This window comes from Procambarus clarkii, chromosome 26 (genome assembly GCF_040958095.1).
Source record: "Procambarus clarkii isolate CNS0578487 chromosome 26, FALCON_Pclarkii_2.0, whole genome shotgun sequence".
Lineage (NCBI taxonomy): Eukaryota > Metazoa > Arthropoda > Malacostraca > Decapoda > Cambaridae > Procambarus > Procambarus clarkii.
Genome location: NC_091175.1, coordinates 22,584,030 through 22,607,587, shown reverse-complemented (window position 1 = coordinate 22,607,587; position 23,558 = coordinate 22,584,030). Strand labels below are relative to the sequence as shown.

Here is a 23,558-nt window from a genome sequence, read left to right as displayed (position 1 = left end):
TTAACGAAGCAGCGAGCTCCAATTCTTGGTCTCCGCCTCTAGGTCATCAACTGCCTGGGGAAGAGACTCCCGATATGTGAGTTGAATGCATACCAAAACCTCTGAATGTATATGATTGTATATGTATGAATTTATACCAATTTAACTGGTCTGGATTACCTCCTCCCTTAGTCCAGGAACACTTCGTGGAATCATGGTGGGCTTCCGCGAGATATTTTCCTGAGACAGAGAGGGAGATAGATGGAACAAAGTATATGTGTGCAGATTTATTAATGATTCGGATTTCACTTATTTTATGACCAAAAAATATTTGCGGAATCGACAAACTTGCAGTAAAAAATACATTTGTAACTTTTGCAATAATATATATCTGAGGTATAACTTTCTCTCTCTCTCTCTCTCTCTCTCTCTCTCTCTCTCTCTCTCTCTCTCTCTCTCTCTCTCTCTCTCTCTCTCTCTCACTGACCAGTGATAACCACCCAGAGGTCATCACTATAAAGTATTAGAAATTCAAAAGATTTTTTTTAATACTTTATACTTTCCCACACACAGAGAAGTACCAGAAATACAAGTATTTCTCTTTCAAAGTTTTACACAAGAAAATACTTCATAGTGTTGTATCTTGATCAGTATTCGTGTGAGGCGGTGATTAGAGGAGGCACCAACGAGGGCGTGGAATCAGTAATTGGCAAGAGGGGGGGGGGGGAGTAGGGGCCTAACTATGGGGGGTCAGCAATTACAGGTACGATGCTAGAGTTTGGGGGGGGGGAGTAATTTTTATTTCATGTATTTTGAACTGCAGTCATGGAGTTGTAATGCTTTAATGCTTTATTATATATATATATATATATATATATATATATATATATATATATATATATATATATATATATATATATATGTCGTACCTAGTAGCCAGAACGCACTTCTCAGCCTACTATGCAAAGCCGGATTTGCCTAACAAGCCAAGTTTTCATGAATTAATTGTTTTTCGTCTACCTAACCTACCTAACCTAACCTAACCTAACTTTTTCGGCTACCTAACCTAACCTAACCTATAAAGATAGGTTAGGTTAGGTTAGGTAGGGTTGGTTACGTTCGGTCATATATCTACTTTAATTTTAACTCCAATAAAAAAAAAATTGACCTCATACATAATGAAATGGGTAGCTTTATCATTTCATAAGAAAAAAATTAGAGAAAACATATTAATTCAGGAAAACTTGGCTTATTAGGCAAATTTGGCCTTGCATAGTAGGCTGAGAAGTGCGTTCTGGCTACTAAGTACGACTATATATCAACTATATATATATATATATAATCAAGATTTCTTCTACTCCCCGAGCCCGGCCTGAGGCCAGGCTCGACTTGCGATAACTTGATACTTAGGAGCTACAAGCACTTTGCCCCAAGAGACTAACACTCATATGCTCTGTTTACCATACTAACCTGCAATGTTAAATGTAATTATTGTACTGTGATTTATAGATTTGTACTCACTGGACTTGTGCGTCCCCTGACGGACTTGAAGCAGAGGAGGGTAGAACTAGCCTAATCTACTCTATCCTTTCGAAATGTATTTGTATTGCTTAAATAAACATACATGAACTTGAATACAGCAAGAGTTTACATTAGTCCTGGACTAAACTTGCTGGTTGGTCAGTAATCTATTGTGGTCTTAACAACCCTCCAGAGGTTAACAATCCTTAACCCTCAATAGGGTGATAATTCTTAATAACCAAACACGACTGACCAGACTGTTGCACCATGCACTTGCATCATTGGGAGATGGGCTGGAAAATTTGCATAATCACAAGGTTAATTTGCATATTGCTGAGACGCTAACAACCAAACAACCGTTAGGATAGAGGAGACTACCCCTACGAGGGCCACATATATACACCAGCAGGGGGCCACATATATACACCAGCAGGGGGCCACATATATACACCAGCAGGGGGCCACATATATACACCAGCAGGGGGCCACACATATACACCAGCAGGGGGCCACATATATACACCAGCAGGGGGCCACATATATACACCAGCAGGGGGCCACATATATACACCAGCAGGGGGCCACATATATACACCAGCAGGGGGCCACATATATACACCAGCAGGGGGCCACATATATACACCAGCAGGGGGCCACATATATACACCAGCAGGGGGCCACATATATACACCAGCAGGGGGCCACATATATACACCAGCAGGGGCCACATATATACACCAGCAGGGGCCACATATATACACCAGCAGGGGGCCACATATATACACCAGCAGGGGCCACATATATACACCAGCAGGGGGCCACACATATACACCAGCAGGGGGCCACATATATACACCAGCAGGGGGCCACATATATACACCAGCAGGGGGCCACATATATACACCAGCAGGGGACACATATATACACCAGCAGGGGGCCACACATATACACCAGCAGGGGGCCACACATATACACCAGCAGGGGCCACATATATACACCAGCAGGGGGCCACATATATACACCAGCAGGGGGACACACATATACACCAGCAGGGGGACACATATATACACCAGCAGGGGCCACATATATACACCAGCAGGGGGCCACATATATACACCAGCAGGGGCCACATATATACACCAGCAGGGGGACACATATATACACCAGCAGGGGCCACATATATACACCAGCAGGGGGCCACATATATACACCAGTAGGGGCCACATATATACACCAGCAGGGGGCCACATATATACACCAGCAGAGGGCCACATATATACACCAGCAGGGGGACACATATATACACCAGCAGGGGCCACATATATACACCAGCAGGGGTACACATATATACACCAGCAGGGGGCCACATACATACACCAGCAGGGGGCCACACATATACACCAGCAGGGGCCACATATATACACCAGCAGGGGGCCACATATATACACCAGCAGGGGGACACATATATACACCAGCAGGGGGACACATATATACACCAGCAGGGGCCACATATATACACCAGCAGGGGGCCACATATATACACCAGCAGGGGCCACATATATACACCAGCAGGGGGACACATATATACACCAGCAGGGGCCACATATATACACCAGCAGGGGGCCACATATATACACCAGTAGGGGCCACATATATACACCAGCAGGGGGCCACATATATACACCAGCAGAGGGCCACATATATACACCAGCAGGGGGACACATATATACACCAGCAGGGGCCACATATATACACCAGCAGGGGTACACATATATACACCAGCAGGGGGCCACATACATACACCAGCAGGGGCCACATATATACACCAGCAGAGGGCCACATATATACACCAGCAGGGGGACACATATATACACCAGCAGGGAGACACATATATACACCAGCAGGGGGACACATATATACACCAGCAGGGGGCCACATATATACACCAGCAGGGGGCCACATATATACACCAGCAGGGAGCCACATATATACACCAGCAGGGGCCACATATATACACCAGCAGGGGACACATATATACACCATCTGGGAGCCACATATATACACCAGCAGGGGGGCCCACATATATACACCAGAAGGGGCCACATATATACACCAGCAGGGGTCACATATATACACCAGCAGGGGCCACATATATACACCAGCAGGGGGCCACACATATACACCAGCAGGGGGCCACATATATACACCAGCAGGGGGCCACATATATACACCAGCAGGGGGCCACATATATACACCAGCAGGGGACACATATATACACCAGCAGGGGGCCACACATATACACCAGCAGGGGGCCACACATATACACCAGCAGGGGCCACATATATACACCAGCAGGGGGCCACATATATACACCAGCAGGGGGACACACATATACACCAGCAGGGGGACACATATATACACCAGCAGGGGCCACATATATACACCAGCAGGGGGCCACATATATACACCAGCAGGGGCCACGTATATACACCAGCAGGGGGACACATATATACACCAGCAGGGGCCACATATATACACCAGCAGGGGGCCACATATATACACCAGTAGGGGCCACATATATACACCAGCAGGGGGCCACATATATACACCAGCAGAGGGCCACATATATACACCAGCAGGGGGACACATATATACACCAGCAGGGGCCACATATATACACCAGCAGGGGTACACATATATACACCAGCAGGGGGCCACATACATACACCAGCAGGGGGCCACACATATACACCAGCAGGGGCCACATATATACACCAGCAGGGGGCCACATATATACACCAGCAGGGGGACACATATATACACCAGCAGGGGGACACATATATACACCAGCAGGGGCCACATATATACACCAGCAGGGGGCCACATATATACACCAGCAGGGGCCACATATATACACCAGCAGGGGGACACATATATACACCAGCAGGGGCCACATATATACACCAGCAGGGGGCCACATATATACACCAGTAGGGGCCACATATATACACCAGCAGGGGGCCACATATATACACCAGCAGAGGGCCACATATATACACCAGCAGGGGGACACATATATACACCAGCAGGGGCCACATATATACACCAGCAGGGGTACACATATATACACCAGCAGGGGGCCACATACATACACCAGCAGGGGCCACATATATACACCAGCAGAGGGCCACATATATACACCAGCAGGGGGACACATATATACACCAGCAGGGAGACACATATATACACCAGCAGGGGGACACATATATACACCAGCAGGGGGCCACATATATACACCAGCAGGGGGCCACATATATACACCAGCAGGGGGCCACATATATACACCAGCAGGGGCCACATATATACACCAGCAGGGGACACATATATACACCATCTGGGAGCCACATATATACACCAGCAGGGGGGCCCACATATATACACCAGAAGGGGCCACATATATACACCAGCAGGGGTCACATATATACACCAGCAGGGGCCACATATATACACCAGCAGGGGGACACATATACACCAGCAGGGGGCCACATATATACACCAGCAGGGGGCCACATATATACACCAGCAGGGGGACACATATATACACCAGCAGGGGCCACATATATACACCAGCAGGGGGACACATATATACACCAGCAGGGGGCCACATATATACACCAGCAGGGGGCCACATATATACACCAGCAGGGGCCACATATATACACCAGCAGGGGGCCACATATATACACCAGCAGGGGGCCACATATATACACCAGCAGGGGGACACATATATACACCAGCAGGGGCCACATATATACACCAGCAGGGGGCCACATATATACACCAGCAGGGGGCCACATATATACACCAGCAGGGGCCACATATATACACCAGCAGGGGGCCACATATATACACCAGCAGGGGGCCACATATATACACCAGCAGGGGCCACATATATACACCAGCAGGGGGACACATATATACACCAGCAGGGGGCCACATATATACACCAGCAGGGGCCACATATATACACCAGCAGGGGGCCACATATATACACCAGCAGGGGCCACATATATACACCAACAGGGGGACACATATATACACCAGCAGGGGGCCACATACATACACCAGCAGGGGGCCACATACATACACCAGCAGGGGGCCACATATATACACCAGCAGGGGACACATATATACACCAGCAGGGAGACACATATATACACCAGCAGGGGGACACATATATACACCAGCAGGAAAACCTCACAAATCCAGCTCCGAACATCATCCTGCTTGGGGACTTCAACCTACGGCACCTGAAATGGAAGCACCTGGCTAATACAGTAATATCAGAAAGAATACCAGGAAGTAGCCTAAATGAGCAGGCACATGCAAATGACCTGCTACGGATGTGCGATAGGTTTGCCTTAAACCAGCAAATAGTAGAACCAACTAGGAAGGAGAACACGCTGGACCTCATTTTCACTAATAATGATGAGTTGATCGGGAACATAATGATTACAAATACCTGTTACTCAGATCACAACTTAATTGAGGTACTGACAACCATGGGGAATGGACCTCCAAAACCAGTCCAGATTCCCGGTGGAGGAGATTTCAGCAAATTCAACTTCAATAATAAACGGATAAACTGGGAGCAAATAAACCAGGACTTCACAGAAATAAACTGGGAAGAACAGCTAGGATTTACAAACCTGAACCAGTGCCTGGAAAAAATAAGCTCAGTAGCACTAGAAATACGTTCAAACCGCATACCCCTAAGAAAAAAGAGAAAGAGATGCAGATTGGAACGGGAACGTCGTTCCTTATATAGGCGAAGAAAACGAATCGCGGAACAACTTGAGAGTCGCACCCTATCTCAAGAACGGCGAAGAAGGTTAGGTAGAGAAATAGAAACAATTGAACTCAAGCTACAAGAATCATACAAAACCCAGGAGAGGCAAAGAGAGCAAAAGGCCATCAGTGAAATAGAGAGAAATCCAAAATATTTTTTCTCCTATGCAAAATCAAGATCAAAAACCACATCTAGTATCGGGCCCCTGCGAAAGGGAGATGGAACTTTCACAGATGACAACAAAGAAATGAGCGAGTTACTGAGGAAGCAGTACGACTCTGTTTTCAGTGAGCCATTAAATGCACTAAAGATTGATAACCCAAACGAATTTTTCATGGATATGATACCAACATCAAATCACATATCAGACGTCGCCCTATCCCCACTAGATTTTGAAGAAGCCATAAACAGTATGCCTATGCACTCTGCACCAGGCCCGGATTCTTGGAACTCCATATTCATCAAGAACTGTAAAAAACCACTATCGCAGGCCCTTCACATTCTGTGGAGACAAAGCCTAGATACTGGCGTTATCCCTGACATACTAAAAACAGCAGAGATAGCACCACTCCATAAAGGAGGAAATAAGGCAGAGGCAAAAAATTACAGACCGATAGCACTAACATCGCACATCATAAAAATTTTTGAGAGAGTGCTAAGAAGTAAGATCACAAAATACATGGAATCACAGCATCTCCATAACCCCGGACAACATGGTTTCAGAACAGGGCGCTCTTGCCTGTCGCAGTTGCTGGACCACTATGATATGGCATTAGATGCTATGGAAGACAAACAAAACGCTGATGTAATTTACACAGATTTCGCAAAAGCTTTTGATAAATGTGACCATGGTGTTATTGCACATAAAATGCGTTCAAAAGGAATTACCGGGAAAATAGGCAGATGGATCTACAATTTCCTGACTGACAGAACCCAATGTGTAATAGTCAACAAAATAAAATCCAGCCCATCAACCGTGAAGAGCTCAGTCCCCCAGGGTACTGTGCTTGCTCCAGTACTTTTTCTCATCCTCATATCGGACATAGACCAGAACACAACCTATAGCACTGTATCATCCTTTGCAGATGACACTAGGATTTTCATGAGAGTTGGCAACATAGAGGACACGGCAAACCTCCAATCAGATGTTGATCAGGTCTTTCTATGGGCTACAGAAAATAATATGGTATTCAACGAGGATAAGTTTCAGCTCATGCGCTACGGAAAAATTGAAAACATAAAAACAGGAACCACGTACAAAACGCAGGCAAATCATAACATAGAACGAAAAGGCAATGTAAAGGACCTGGGTGTACTCATGTCGGAAGACCTTACCTTTAAAGAACACAATAAAGTAGCCGTCACAACTGCAAGAAAAATGACAGGTTGGATAACAAGAACTTTTCACACTAGAGATGCTATACCGATGATACTTTTCAAAACGCTTGTGCTATCTAGAGTGGAGTACTGCTGCACAATGACAGCCCCTTTCAAAGCTGGAGAAATTGCTGACCTAGAGAGCGTGCAGAGATCCTTTACTGCTAGAATCCACTCAGTAAAACATCTAAATTACTGGGACCGACTAAAGAGCCTAAATCTGTACTCCCTTGAGCGCAGGCGGGAGAGATACTGTTATGATCTCAGCCTGCAGGAGAAACGAGTCTCCCTTCTTGAGAGTTATTCAGCAAGCCTGACCTAACTAGAAGGTCTAGCAAGTATTGAGGTGATAACGCATATGTAAAATAGTTGGTTGGATATGTGTAACAGTTTGAGATTATGGGCAATGCAGAAGAAAATAGATAAATGACTGGCTAGGAGATGTGGACATTTTGCTGGAGGCGTGAGGCTCGCTTCCGGAGGACCTTGACCTCACTTGAGTGCCAGACATCGCAGGGGGAAGCCGCGCTCCGTTTGAGCTCCCGCCAGAAGGGAACCCCTAGTGATATATCTCGAAGAGAAGAGAAGTGTGCGGACGTACCAGCTGTGGAATCGAGCTGGGAACGTTGTGGTCTCAAGTCCTGGTCGACGAGCAGATATTAAATCGCCCAGAAGCATTATTGTGGGCTGTGTGGAGCGCCCTGACCAGACGCCGTCAGAGGGAAAGCGCCCTCGACCAATTAATCTGTGGTAAGCACGATAAACGCCAGTTCATAGTGATTACTTGTAGTTTGGTCGTGTGCCCAGCGACAGTAGCAATGTTTATGTATAAGTTAGACATGTTTTAATAAGGCAGAAAGCCTGAAATAGGAGAGTGAAGAGGGAGGAACACGGAGCGACGTCCGCCCCCTCTGAGCGCTGGCGGAAGACTGAGGGAGCCGGGCTCTTGACGGAGGAAGACCCTCCCAGTGAGTGAGGACCGACACCAGGCGAGGTGGAGTATGGACCCGCCCAAAACGGGGGAGTCCACTCTCACTGTATGTAGAGAACAGATAGAGGTTTGAGGCAAGCATAGTGTGTGGTTATTTTTGTTTATGTGTTAAAGGGGAACATTTTATTGGAGTGTCGATGGGTTGCAGGTTTGTTCTTTGGGGAAGAAGTTGCTGAGAACTTCGAAGCCAGCAGATGATGTAGCTAATGAGACTCCGAGGTAGTGGAGCAGAGGACCTCGAGCTGTGAGGAGAAGCAGCAGTGAAGAGGAGTGTCACGTGCTTCTGTAGAGGTGGTGTAGCAGCCAAGAGAGCTGTGGAAGAACCTAACAGAAGGGTGAAGCACCGTAGTTACTCAAGGAAACTTCATGATAGCAGCCTGGAGGAGCTGCAGAGGATCCTGGTAGTGAAGCCCGGAAGAACCTAAGGATATTAGGGTTGTGAACTTCCAGAGGTGGAAGGGGAAGTTCTGGTGGATTACTTATAGGGAGTTGATAGTGTTTGGTTGTCAGTAGCGTGCAAGACGCAGTGAGAGGTGAGTGACTGTTGGCATCCTTATGTCAAGGAGTTTCTTATATTGAAGTATCAATGAACATTTATACTGGTATATGTTATTGCATTCAAATGCTGGTTTTCTATATATATATGTTATCTTGCTGATGGTGCAACAGTGTGTGGGCTTGACCAACTTGAGGAGGTTAATAGTACCAGGTGGTGAACCAGGAGTTGGGATACCACTTGATAAGCTGATAATAGAGTTCTGATGGTATTGGAGTGCAACCTGATTTGGATATTATAGAGTATAGGATTCATTATTATTAGATGTGTGTATGTATCGTGTATGTGCTTTGTTCAGTAAATGTGTTACAATTTGCTGGTGTTTGCCCTTGTCCTAGTGAGGCTTCCCAGGAGGTAGTAAAGAAGGAGAGAGAGAGAGAGAAAGAACCATGAACCACTGCTGTGGACAGGGTAGGAGGTAATACTAGTAAGTCATAGGGGGATTGAGGAGATCATATCTCATAAGGAGAGAGTGGGGAGTCACAGCGGCTCGAGTGGGTGTGTGCACGTGACGACGAGGCTAAGTGTTGGAGCCGCATCCCCTGAACGTGTGACGTTGAGCCCCTCTCCAAGAGCCAGAAGCGCCAAGGGTGATCTCCTAGTATAAGCACTCTACCGAGTTGTGGGTTGGGTTGTCCGTAGAGGAGGATCAACGACGACTACACCAACCAACCCACAGTATATAATAATACATAATAATTTACACGTGGAAAATAATTGAGGGGCTGGTCCCAAACCTGCACACAGAAATAACACCACATGAGACCAGAAGACATGGCAGGATGTGCAGAATACCCCCGTTGAAAAGCAGAGGTGCAACAGGTACTCTGAGAGAGAACTCTATCAACATCAGAGGCCCGAGACTGTTCAACACGCTTCCACTACACATAAGGGGCATAACTGGCAAACCCCTCACAGTGTTCAAGAGAGAACTGGATAAGCACCTCCAAAGGATACCTGATCAACCAGGCTGTGACTCATACGTCAGGCTGCGAGCAGCCGCGTCTAACAGCCTGGTTGATCAGTCCAGCAACCAGGAGGCCTGGTCGACGACCGGGCCGCGGGGACACTAAGCCCCGGAAGCACCTCAAGGTAGCCTCAAGGTAGGTAGGGGGACACATATATACACCAGCAGGGAGACACATATATACACCAGCAGGGGGACACATATATACACCAGCAGGGGGCCACATATATACACCAGCAGGGGGCCACATATATACACCAGCAGGGAGCCACATATATACACCAGCAGGGGCCACATATATACACCAGCAGGGGACACATATATACACCATCTGGGAGCCACATATATACACCAGCAGGGGGCCACATATATACACCAGCAGGGGGGCCCACATATATACACCAGCAGGGGGACACATATATACACCAGCAGGGGGCCACATATATACACCAGCAGGGGCCACATATATACACCAGCAGGGGCCACATATACACACCAGCAGGGAGCCACATATATACACCAGCAGGGGGCCACATATATACACCAGCAGGGGCCACATATATACACCAGCAGGGGTCACATATATACACCAGCAGGGGCCACATATATACACCAGCAGGGGGCCACATATATACACCAGCAGGGGGCCACATATATACACCAGCAGGGGACACATATATACACCAGCAGGGGCCACATATATACACCAGCAGGGGCCACATATATACACCAGCAGGGGTCACATATATACACCAACAGGGGCCACATATATACACCAGCAGGGGGCCACATATATACACCAGCAGGGGGCCACATATATACACCAGCAGGGGGCCACATATATACACCAGCAGGGGGCCACATATATACACCAGCAGGGGGGCCACAACACCTGCAGCTGTTCAACAGGTGATCATTCAGCTGCCAATTAACAACAGCTGGTGGGGAGTAATTAACCTTTTTTTTATCGAGTTTTTTTTTCATTTCAGCCGTAAATATGACGGAGAGGACCAGGTGAAATGAGAGGTTGGGGTATGGAACACAGGGCAAGCTTTCACAGCAGGCGGGCTGGCCGCCACGCTGACACGATGTTATGATAGCAGGCGGGCTGTCCGCCTCGCTGACACGATGTTATGATAGCAGGCGGGCTGTCCGCCTCGCTGACACGATGTTATGATAGCAGGCGGGCTGTCCGCCTTGCTGACACGATGTTATGATAGCAGGCGGGCTGTCCGCCTCGCTGACACGATGTTATGATAGCAGGCGGGCTGTCCGCCATGCTGACACAATGTTATAATAGCAGGCGGGCTGTCCGCCATGCTGACACAATGTTATGATAGCAGGCGGGCTGTCCGCCATGCTGACACAATGTTATGATAGCAGGCGGGCTGTCCGCCATGCTGACACAATGTTATGATAGCAGGCGGGCTGTCCGCCATGCTGACACAATGTTTTGATAGCAGGCGGGCTGTACGCCATGCTGACACAATGTTATGATAGCAGGCGGGCTGTCCGCCATGCTGACACAATGTTATGATAGCAGGCGGGCTGTCCGCCATGCTGACACGATGCGTTTAGCAGCTAAATTATCTTTCCTTTCTCTTGACATGGCGCTAACGTCCAACCACGCCCCCTACGTCCTTCTAACCACCTAGCCAGCCACCTCCCGCCTGTCCCTCTTCCCATTACCCAATTGCCCTGCTCTCCTATCCCACCACTATCCTCCTCTCTATCCAACTGGTCCTCAGGCCCCTGACGGTGTTAACGGGCGAGGGGTATTGATGTATGGAGGGATAACTATAAGGGATGTTCTCCAAGCTCACGCGGTTAATGAGCCCAAGGGTGTGTTAAACGGTCTCCATGTCTGCATGCGGGTGGAGGGGCGGCCCTTGGGGTGGAGCGGCGGCCCTTGGGGTGGAGGGGCGGCCCTTGGGGTGGAGCGGCGGCCCTTGGGGTGGAGGGGCGGCCCTAGGGGTGGAGGGGAGGTTCTTGGGGAGGAGGGGCGGCCCTTGGGGTGGAGGGGCGGTCCTTGGGGTGGCGAGGCGGCCCTTGAGGTGGAGGGGCGGCCCTTGGGGTGGAGGGGCGGCCCTTGGGGTGGAGGGGCGGCCCTTGGGGTGGAGGGGCGTCCACCCAGTAGAAAGACTATCCCCCACTATCCTCCAAAACCACCCAGGTAAGCCTGTAACTAATTGATTTAAGTTATGGACAATGAAATAAGGAATAAGGTTGTACTAATTCATTAATTTACTTGTTTTACAAGTTTGAATAAACATTGACATTCTTACTGGAATATGTTTAAGTTGTGGGTCAATATGTGTTGAAATTAAGTCAAGAAAAAATACCCCCCACTAACAAAATATAGGATTAATTATATTGATTTAGGGGATCTATATGTAGACTAGGTTTAGGGGATTTAGGGGATTTATGGGATCTATATGTAGACTAGTTGCCGCTCCAAGCAACAGCCTGGTGGACCAAACTCTCACAAGTCGAGCCTGGCCTCGGGCCGGGCTTGGGGAGTAGAAGAACTCCCAGAACCCCATCAACCAGGTATCAACCAGGTATCAACCAGACTTTATATAAGTTATAAAGAGCTAATCTGGTCCCTAATCATCAAGACAACCTAAAGAGACAAAGATAATAGAGTTTGAGATCTGTGAAAAAATCACACCCAAAAATCCAGTCCAAAGTTCTGCCAGTTGTGATTGATTTATTTGTTGACCAATTTCATTCTAACTTGACATAGTGAGGGACAGGTGTGCACTCTACAACATGTAAACATTCTAACTTGACATAGTGAGGGACAGGTAGGCACTCTACAACATGTAAACATTCTAACTTGACATAGTGAGGGACAGGTAGGCACTCTACAACATGTAAACATTCTAACTTGACATAGTGAGGGACAGGTGTGCACTCTACAACATGTAAACATTCTAACTTGACATAGTCAGGGACAGGTGTGCACTCTACAACATGTAAACATTCTAACTTGACATAGTGAGGGACAGGTAGGCACTCTACAACATGTAAACATTCTAACTTGACATAGTGAGGGACAGGTAGGCACTCTACAACATGTAAACATTCTAACTTGACATAGTCAGGGACAGGTGTGCACTCTACAACATGTAAACATTCTAACTTGACATAGTCAGGGACAGGTGTGCACTCTACAACATGTAAACATTCTAACTTGACATAGTGAGGGACAGGTAGGCACTCTACAACATGTAAACATTCTAACTTGACATAGTGAGGGACAGGTAGGCACTCTACAACATGTAAACATTCTAACTTGACATAGTGAGGGACAGGTAGGCACTCTACAACATGTAAACATTCTAACTTGACATAGTGAGGGACAGGTGTGCACTCTACAACATGTAAACATTCTAACTTGACATAGTCAGGGACAGGTGTGCACTCTACAACATGTAAACATTCTAACTTGACATAGTCAGGGACAGGTGTGCACTCTACAACATGTAAACATTCTAACTTGACATAGTGAGGGACAGGTAGGCACTCTACAACATGTAAACATTCTAACTTGACATAGTGAGGGACAGGTAGGCACTCTACAACATGTAAACATTCTAACTTGACATAGTGAGGGACAGGTAGGCACTCTACAACATGTAAACATTCTAACTTGACATAGTGAGGGACAGGTAGGCACTCTACAACATGTAAACATTCTAACTTGACATAGTGAGGGACAGGTGTGCACTCTACAACATGTAAACATTCTAACTTGACATAGTGAGGGACAGGTAGGCACTCTACAACATGTAAACATTCTAACTTGACATAGTGAGGGACAGGTAGGCACTCTACAACATGTAAACATTCTAACTTGACATAGTGAGGGACAGGTGTGCACTCTACAACATGTAAACATTCTAACTTGACATAGTGAGGGACAGGTAGGCACTCTACAACATGTAAACATTCTAACTTGACATAGTGAGGGACAGGTAGGCACTCTACAACATGTAAACATTCTAACTTGACATAGTGAGGGACAGGTAGGCACTCTACAACATGTAAACATTCTAACTTGACATAGTCAGGGACAGGTAGGCACTCTACAACATGTAAAGGTTACAACAAAATCAAATAATAAACAAAGGAAAAAAATAAAATAAAACTGGGAAAAACTAAAATATGAATTTTTGGGGACATTCATGAAAGTGCCACATTGGGTAATGTATGTATATGAGATATATCAAAATAGAGCATAATAACATACTCATTATTATTGGTGTTATTATGTATTACTCACCAATGAGTAATACATAATAACTTTTTATCCACATTGTGGATACTTCTTACTACTATCCTTCTTCTTTGTGCGTCAGACATATGCTTGCATCTCTTTAATATTGCATTATCCATCAGTTCCAGTTATTAGAAGCTGTTCAAATGAACAAATTAGTGTGATCTCTGTGTGTAAAGAAGCTGTTCTCCTTATTAACAAAACCTTTTTTTAAATCGTCTAAAAGACATTTCTGAAAATATTGGAATGAAACTTTCATGGAGCTGAAGTACATAAGTTGGAGATTTCTGTAACATTTAATTGTAATTTTCACAAAATTCTAATATTTTTTCAGCTCCCGGCCCCTTCAGTTCTGTTCTCTGTACAACAGACACATTCCTCTGAACATGTATAGAGAAGATGACAAGGTTAATCCCAGAAATTACAAACCTCCCTTATTTAGAGAGGATAAACATCTTAATTTACATACTGGAAACTCCAGAGAGACGAAGAATAAGGCGTCTCAAATTCAACATCTTAAGTTGAACTTTAGAAATTAAAGAATGATATAATAAACATTTAAATATATCAACACGAAACAAGGGATACAATTGAGATAAGATTAAATTTAAATATAAACAAAACCCTAGGTAAATAAAGGTTAGGTAACAGGGAGATACTGTATGGCAATACAATATATGTGGGATCACTAGATTGTTTCAAGCGTAGGCGAGACATGTATGAATAGTCAACAACGGCTTCTCTAATGGTTTCGTTGAAGACATCATAAAAAAAGGTAAAACGCCATGCAACCTCTGAAGAGACAACTAACACAACACTTATACCCCATATTAGACTATTTTACCGGAACTTCTTTTCCACAGCTCATAAAACGGAGGAAAGGGTCCTGAAAGATATTGTTGATAGGAACGTTATCCCTACAGACAAAAAAACAGAAAATATAATTGACGATTACTATAAAACCAAAAAAACGGCCAACCTACTCATGAAAAACTCCCCAGACACAAAGCAGAACGCCTTGAAGAAAACCAACGTCGTCTATGCCTTCAAATGCCCACTTGGGGACTGTAAGCCCCAAAGAACTCAGAATATAGGCAAAACAACAACGCCTCATTCCAGGCGATTAACGATGCATAAGCAACAGGGCTCCATTAAGGAACATATAATCTCTTCCCACAACCAGACCATCACCAGAGACGTCTTAACAAACAACACAGAAATCATCGGTAGATACAGCGACAGCAGGTGGCTCGACATCTGCGAGGCACTACACATCAAGAAGTCAACACCAGCAATCAACAGCCAATTAATGCACAACTATATTCTACCCATTTCAAAACTCCGAAACAATATAGAAGCATCAAGAGGAAGTATGGGCCAATAGGCCCTTTGCAGTTACTTCCATTCTTATGCTCTCATATCCAATTAATACCCATTGTTCCATGTTCTGTCTTGTGTTTGTCACACGTTTGTTCACCTCATCCAAAACTGTTGTACCATATCACCTCACCCAAATGCGAGTATAAATATGGAAGCAAATGGCGTGTTTACAGGTTACAGTTGTGTGTGTAAACTAAAGTCTTTGAAAATGTAATAAGTTATTACGATACGCATTCAAGCGTCGTGTTCAAGACTAGAAATAAAAATGAATTTTGGTGAATTGATTTTTCAATTACCATCGACAGTGAAAAGAAACAAGAAATATTGAGAAAATTCGTGTTAGAATTATTAATCTTACCTTTTCGGTCATATTTAACAACATATGTTTACAAGAAAGACTGCTACCAAAATATATATATATATATATATATATATATATATATATATATATATATATATATATATATATATATATATATATATATGTCGTACCTAGTAGCCAGAACTCACTTCTCAGCCTACTATTCAAGGCCCGATTTGCCTAATAAGCCAAGTTTTCCTGAATTAATATATTTCCTCTAATTTTTTTCTTATGAAATGATAAAGCTACCCATTTCATTATGTATGAGGTCATTTTTTTTTATTGGAGTTAAAATTAACGTAGATATATGACCGAACCTAACCAACCCTACCTAACCTAACCTAACCTATATTTATAGGTAAGGTTAGGTTAGGTAGCCAAAAAAAGCTAGGTTAGGTTAGGTTAGGTAGGTTAGGTAGACGAAAAAACATTAATTCATGAAAACTTGGCTTATTAGGCAAATCGGGCCTTGAATAGTAGGCTGAGAAGTGCGTTCTGGCTATTAGGTACGACATATATATATATATATATATATATATATATATATATATATATATATATATATATGTTGTACCTAGTAGCCAGAACGCAATATTAAGCCTACTATGCAAGGCCCGATTTGCCTAATAAGCCAAGTTTTCCTGAATTAATATATATTCTCTAATTTTTTCTTATGAAATGATAAAGCTACCCATTTCATTATGTATGAGGTCAATTTTTTTTATTAGAGTTAAAATTAACGGAGATATATGACCGAACCTAACCAACCCTACCTAACCTATCTTTATAGGTTAGGTTATGTTAGGTAGCCGAAAAAGTTAGGTAAGGTTAGGTTAGGAAGGTTAGGTAGTCGAAAAACAATTCATGAAAACTTGGCTTATTAGGCAAATCGGGCATTGCATAGTAGGCTGAGAAGTGCGTTCTGGCTACTAGGTACGACATTATATATATATATATATATATATATATATATATATATATATATATATATATATATATATATATATATATATATATATATATATCAAACTGAAAACTCACACCCCAGAAGTGACTCGAACCCATACTCCCAGAAGCAACGCAACTGGTATGTACAAGACGCCTTAATCCACTTGACCATCACGACCGGACATAATGAGGTGATAGCCGAGGCTATATATATATATATATATATATGTCGTACCTAGTAGCCAGAACGCACTTCTCAGCTTACTATGCAAGGCCCGATTTGCCTAATAAGCCAAGTTTTCATGAATTAATTGTTTTTCGACTACCTAACCTACCTAACCTAACCTAACCTAACTTTTTCGGCTACCTAACCTAACCTAACCATTAAAGATAGGTTAGGTTAGGTTAGGTAGGGTTGGTTAGGTTCGGTCATATATCTATGTTAATTTTAACTCCAATAAAAAAAAAATTACCTCATACAAAATGAAATGGGTAGCTTTATCATTTCATAAGAAAAAAATTAGAGAAAATTAATTAATTCAGGAAAACTTGGCTTATTAGGCAAATCGGGCCTTGCATAGTAGGCTGAGAAGTGCGTTCTGGCTACTAGGCACGACATATATATATATATATATATATATATATATATATATATATATATATATATATATATATATATATATATATATATTTATATATATATAAAGAGCTGCCTCGTATGGGCCAACAGGCACTCTGCAGGTTCCTTTAATGATTGAATGTATAGTTTGGAAAGGCCCCCCCCCCCTCCGCCCAGACACATTTCTGAAAGCAATTCAGTTCTGAAAGGAATCTTTCAGAACTTTGTATACCATCTATGTCAGACCAATCCTGGAGCATGCGGCTCCAGCATGGAGTCCCTATCTAGTCAAGGCATAAGACTAAACTGGAAAAGGTTCAAAGATTTGCCACCAGATTAGTACCGAGGGGTATGAGCTACGAGGAGAGACTACGGGAATTAAACCTCACGTCACTGGGAGACAGAAGAGTTAGAGGGGACATGATCACCACATACAAGATTCTTAGAGGAATTGATAGGGTAGATAAAGACAGACTATTTACCACAAGGGGCACACGCACTAGGGGGATACAGGTAGATATTGAGTGCACAAATGAGCCATAGAGACGTTATCTTGAGGTTATCTTGAGATGATTTCGGGGCTTTCAGTGTTCCCGCGGCCCGGTCCTCGACCAGGCCTCCACCCCCCGGAAGCAGCCCGTGACAGCTGACTAACTCCCAGGTACCTATTTACTGCTAGGTAACAGGGGCACTTAGGGTGAAAGAAACTTTGCCCATTTGTTTCTGCCTCGTGCGGGAATCGAACCCGCGCCACAGAATTACGAGTCCTGCGCGCTATCCACCAGGCTACGAGGCCCCTATGTGTGTGTGTGTGTGTGTGTGTGTGTGTCTGTGTGCACTCACCTAGTTGTGCTTGCGGGGGTTGAGCTCTGGCTCTTTGGTCCCGCCTCTCAACTGTCAATCAACTGGTGTACAGGTTCCTGAGCCTACTGGGCTCTATCATATCTACACTTGAAACTGTGTATGGAGTCAGCCTCCACCACATCACTTCCTAATGCATTACATTTGTCTTCTACTCTGATACTGAAAAACTCTTACTAACGTCTCGTAGGGGCCTCGTAGCCTGGTGGATAGCGCGCAGGACTCGTAATTCTGTGGCGCGGGTTTGATTCCCGCACGAGGCAGAAACAAATGGGCAAAGTTTCTTTCACCCTAAGTGCCCCTGTTACCTAGCAGTAAATAGGTACCTGGGAGTTAGTCAGCTGTCACGGGCTGCTTCCTGGGGTGTGTGTGTGTGGTGTGGAAAAAAAAAAAAAGTATTTAGTAAACAGTTGATTGACAGTTGAGAGGCGGGCCGAAAGAGCAAAGCTCAACCCCCGTAAAAACACAACTAGTAAACACACACACACACACACACACACACACACACACACACACACACACACACACACACACACACACACACACACACACACACACCTGCAGTGTCTACCTTACACAGATCTACACGCAGATTAGACATAAGAAACTATGCGTAAATTGGCATGCTGGTGGTGTCTAACTCCCTCCACCCCGCGCGACCCCTTCACCCCCCCCCCTTCCCCCCACCCCACCCCCCACGACTCCCCCCCCAACCCCCAACCCGGCTCCCCCCCTCCCCCTCCTCCTCTACGAACCCCCTTACGCAATATTACCGTTAACCCTCTCAGCTCGTGGAACTATTTACATTCATAGGTTAGGTGGGTTGCTTGGGTTGGCACGTTTCTGTACAGGCAAAACCGCTGTATTTTTTACGGAGTGGTAACTGGGATGCTGGAGAGTACAAAGGGAGCATCTCCACCAGATGAAAATCTCTCTCTCGGGGAGAGGATGTTGGGAATTGATGATAATTGAGTGTAAAACTTTTAGTATTTCTGTAAGATTGTTGTCGAGGTGGTTGGGTCGTTTGTGGGGGACTGGTAGTTGGGGTCGTTTGTGGGGGGCTGGTAGTTAGGGTCGTTTGTGGGGGCTGGTAGTTGGGGTCGTTTGTGGGGGGCTGGTAGTTAGGGTCGTTTGTGGGGGGCTGGTAGTTGGGGTCGTTTGTGGGGGCTGGTGGTTGGGTCGTTTGTGGGGGCTGGTGGTTGGGTCGTTTGTGGGAGCTGGTAGTTGGGGTCGTTTGTGGGGGGCTGGTAGTTGGGGTCGTTTGTGGGGGGCTGGTAGTTAGGGTCGTTTGTGGGGGGCTGGTAGTTGGGGTCGTTTGTGGGGGCTGGTGGTTGGGTCGTTTGTGGGGGCTGGTGGTTGGGTCGTTTGTGGGGGCTGGTAGTTAGGGTCCTTTGTGGGGGGCTGGTGGTTGGGGTCGTTTGTGGGGGGCTGGTGGTTGGGTTCGTTTGTGGGGGCTGGTGGTTGGGTTCGTTTGTGGGGGCTGGTGGTTGGGGTCGTTTGTGGGGGCTGGTGGTTGGGGTCGTTTGTGGGGGGCTGGTGGTTGGGTTCGTTTGTGGGGGCTGGTGGTTGGGTCGTTTGTGGGGGGCTGGTGGTTGGGTTCGTTTGTGGGGGCTGGTGGTTGGGTCGTTTGTGGGGGGCTGGTGGTTGGGTTCGTTTGTGGGGGCTGGTGGTTGGGGTCGTTTGTGGGGGGCTGGTGGTTGGGTTCGTTTGTGGGGGCTGGTGGTTGGGTCGTTTGTGGGGGGCTGGTGGTTGGGTTCGTTTGTGGGGGCTGGTGGTTGGGGTCGTTTGTGGGGGGCTGGTGGTTGGGGTCGTTTGTGGGGGGCTGGTGGTTGGGTCGTTTGTGGGGGCTGGTGGTTGGGGTCGTTTGTGGGGGGCTGGTGGTTGGGTCGTTTGTGGGGGGCTGGTAGTTGGGGTCGTTTGTGGGGGCTGGTGGTTGGGTCGTTTGTGGGGGCTGGTAGTTGGGGTCGTTTGTGGGGGCTGGTGGTTGGGGTCCTTTGTGGGGGCTGGTGGTTGGGTCGTTTGTGGGGGCTGGTGGTTAGGTCGTTTGTGAGGGCTGGTGGTTGGGTCGTTTGTGAGGGCTGGTGGTTGGGTCGTTTGTGGGGGCTGGTAGTTGGGGTCGTTTGTGGGGGGCTGGTGGTTGGGTCGTTTGTGAGGGCTGGTGGTTGGGTCGTTTGTGGGGGCTGGTAGTTGGGGTCGTTTGTGGGGGCTGGTGGTTGGGTCGTTTGTGGGGGCTGGTAGTTGGGGTCGTTTGTGGGGGGCTGGTGGTTGGGTCGTTTGTGGGGGGCTGGTGGTTGGGGTCGTTTGTGGGGGCTGGTAGTTGGGGTCGTTTGTGGGGGCTGGTGGTTGGGTCGTTTGTGGGGGGCTGGTGGTTGGGTCGTTTGTGGGGGCTGGTAGTTGGGGTCGTTTGTGGGGGCTGGTAGTTGGGGTCGTTTGTGGGGGCTGGTGGTTGGGTCGTTTGTGGGGGCTGGTGGTTGGGTCGTTTGTGGGGGCTGGTAGTTGGGGTCGTTTGTGGGGGCTGGTGGTTGGGTCGTTTGTGGGGGCTGGTGGTTGGGTCGTTTGTGGGGGCTGGTAGTTGGGGTAGTTTTTGGGGGCTGGTAGTTGGGGTCGTTTGTGGGGGCTGGTGGTTGGGTCGTTTGTGTGGGCTGGTGGTTGGGTCGTTTGTGGGGGCTGGTAGTTGGGGTCGTTTGTGGGGGCTGGTGGTTGGGGTCGTTTGTGGGGGCTGGTGGTTGGGTCGTTTGTGGGGGCTGGTGGTTGGGTCGTTTGTTGGGGCTGGTAGTTGGGGTCGTTTGTGGGGGCTGGTGGTTGGGTCGTTTGTGGGGGCTGGTGGTTGGGTCGTTTGTGGGGGCTGGTAGTTGGGGTCGTTTGTGGGGGCTGGTAGTTGGGGTCGTTTGTGGGGGCTGGTGGTTGGGTCGTTTGTGGGGGGCTGGTAGTTGGGGTCGTTTGTGGGGGGCTGGTGGTTGGGGTCGTTTGTGGGGGCTGGTGGTTGGGTCGTTTGTGGGGGCTGGTGGTTGGGTCGTTTGTGGGGGCTGGTAGTTGGGGTCGTTTGTGGGGGCTGGTAGTTGGGGTCGTTTGTGGGGGCTGGTGGTTGGGTCGTTTGTGGGGGCTGGTAGTTGGGGTCGTTTGTGGGGGCTGGTGGTTGGGGTCCTTTGTGGGGGCTGGTGGTTGGGTCGTTTGTGGGGGCTGGTGGTTGGGTCGTTTGTGGGGGCTGGTGGTTGGCTCGTTTGTGGGGGCTGGTAGTTGGGGTCGTTTGTGGGGGCTGGTGGTTGGGTCGTTTGTGGGGGCTGGTGGTTGGGTCGTTTGTGGGGGCTGGTAGTTGGGTCGTTTGTGGGGGGCTGGTGGTTGGGTCGTTTGTGGGGGGCTGGTGGTTGGGTCGTTTGTGGGGGCTGGTAGTTGGGGTCGTTTGTGGGGGCTGGTAGTTGGGGTCGTTTGTGGGGGCTGGTGGTTGGGTCGTTTGTGGGGGCTGGTGGTTGGGTCGTTTGTGGGGGCTGGTGGTTGGGTCGTTTGTGGGGGCTGGTAGTTGGGGTCGTTTGTGGGGGCTGGTGGTTGGGTCGTTTGTGGGGGCTGGTGGTTGGGTCGTTTGTGGGGGGCTGGTGGTTGGGGTCGTTTGTGGGGGGCTGGTGGTTGGGGTCGTTTGTGGGGGCTGGTAGTTGGGTCGTTTGTGGGGGCTGGTAGTTGGGTCGTTTGTGGGGGCTGGTGGTTGGGTCGTTTGTGGGGGCTGGTAGTTGGGGTCGTTTGTGGGGGCTGGTAGTTGGGGTCGTTTGTGGGGGGCTGGTAGTTGGGGTCGTTTGTGGGGGCTGGTGGTTGGGGTCGTTTGTGGGGGCTGGTGGTTGGGTCGTTTGTGGGGGCTGGTAGTTGGGGTCGTTTGTGGGGGCTGGTAGTTGGGGTCGTTTGTGGGGGCTGGTAGTTGGCGTCGTTTGTGGGGGGCTGGTAGTTGGGGTCGTTTGTGGGGGCTGGTAGTTGGGGTCGTTTGTGGGGGCTGGTGGTTGGGTCGTTTGTGGGGGGCTGGTGGTTGAGGTCGTTTGTGGGGGGCTGGTGGTTGAGGTCGTTTGTGGGGGGCTGGTAGTTGGGGTCGTTTGTGGGGGGCTGGTGGTTGGGGTCGTTTGTGGGGGCTGGTGGTTGGGTCGTTTGTGGGGGCTGGTAGTTGGGTCGTTTGTGGGGGGCTGGTGGTTGGGGTCGTTTGTGGGGGCTGGTGGTTGGGTCGTTTGTGGGGGCTGGTGGTTGGGTCGTTTGTGGGGGCTGGTAGTTGGGGTCGTTTGTGGGGGGCTGGTGGTTGGGGTCGTTTGTGGGGGGCAGGTAGTTGGGTCGTTTGTGGGGGCTGGTGGTTGGGTCGTTTGAGCAGCGGCCCAAGAATGGGTCCACAGTCATGTTTATGGTGGATTGTGGTGATTGTTACCAAGTGTATGTGAGGGGGGGTTTCTGGGGACTAGTTTGGGGGGTTGGAGTGGGAGGGGGGTTGTTTTTGGAAGCGTGTATAGGGGGGGGGGAGAGAAATGTATGTTTGGAGTCTATATTTAACGAGTCCTCTCAAATAATATATATTATTTTGACGCTATAATCTCCTCCCCCCCCCAAGGAACAAAATAAAGGGTGCTATGAAAAATAGCCGCTTAACAGCCAAACCACGTTTTCTGTGCGTGGGTAAGTAAGGTTAGGTGGGTGGTTTGGGTTCAGGAGTTTTAGTACCATGTATTTTGTCCGTTGCGGCAACTCAAGAGGCCGGGCTGGCTGTGTGGGTGAGTGGGGGGGGGGGGGGGGTTTGTAGATTGAGCCTAATTGAAATCTCACCATCGGTCGTGATGATCACAATGGGAGTGAAAAGAGAACTCGAGAACGTTCTCTTCTACCACCAGCCGTGAACGCTTAACTT

The 23,558-nt window shown here is 47.5% G+C and overlaps 1 protein-coding gene across 1 annotated transcript; it reads right to left on the bottom strand.

Moving 5' to 3' along the window:
* LOC138368835 (uncharacterized) lies at nucleotides 1-23,056 on the bottom strand. Its single transcript, XM_069331541.1, has 2 exons — nucleotides 20,593-23,056; nucleotides 1-101 (listed from the first exon to the last, which is right to left on the bottom strand). Exons 1-2 carry the CDS (start codon nucleotides 23,054-23,056, stop codon nucleotides 1-3), a joined length of 2,565 nt encoding a protein of 854 aa, XP_069187642.1.
* Nucleotides 23,057-23,558: the final 502 nt, after the last annotated feature.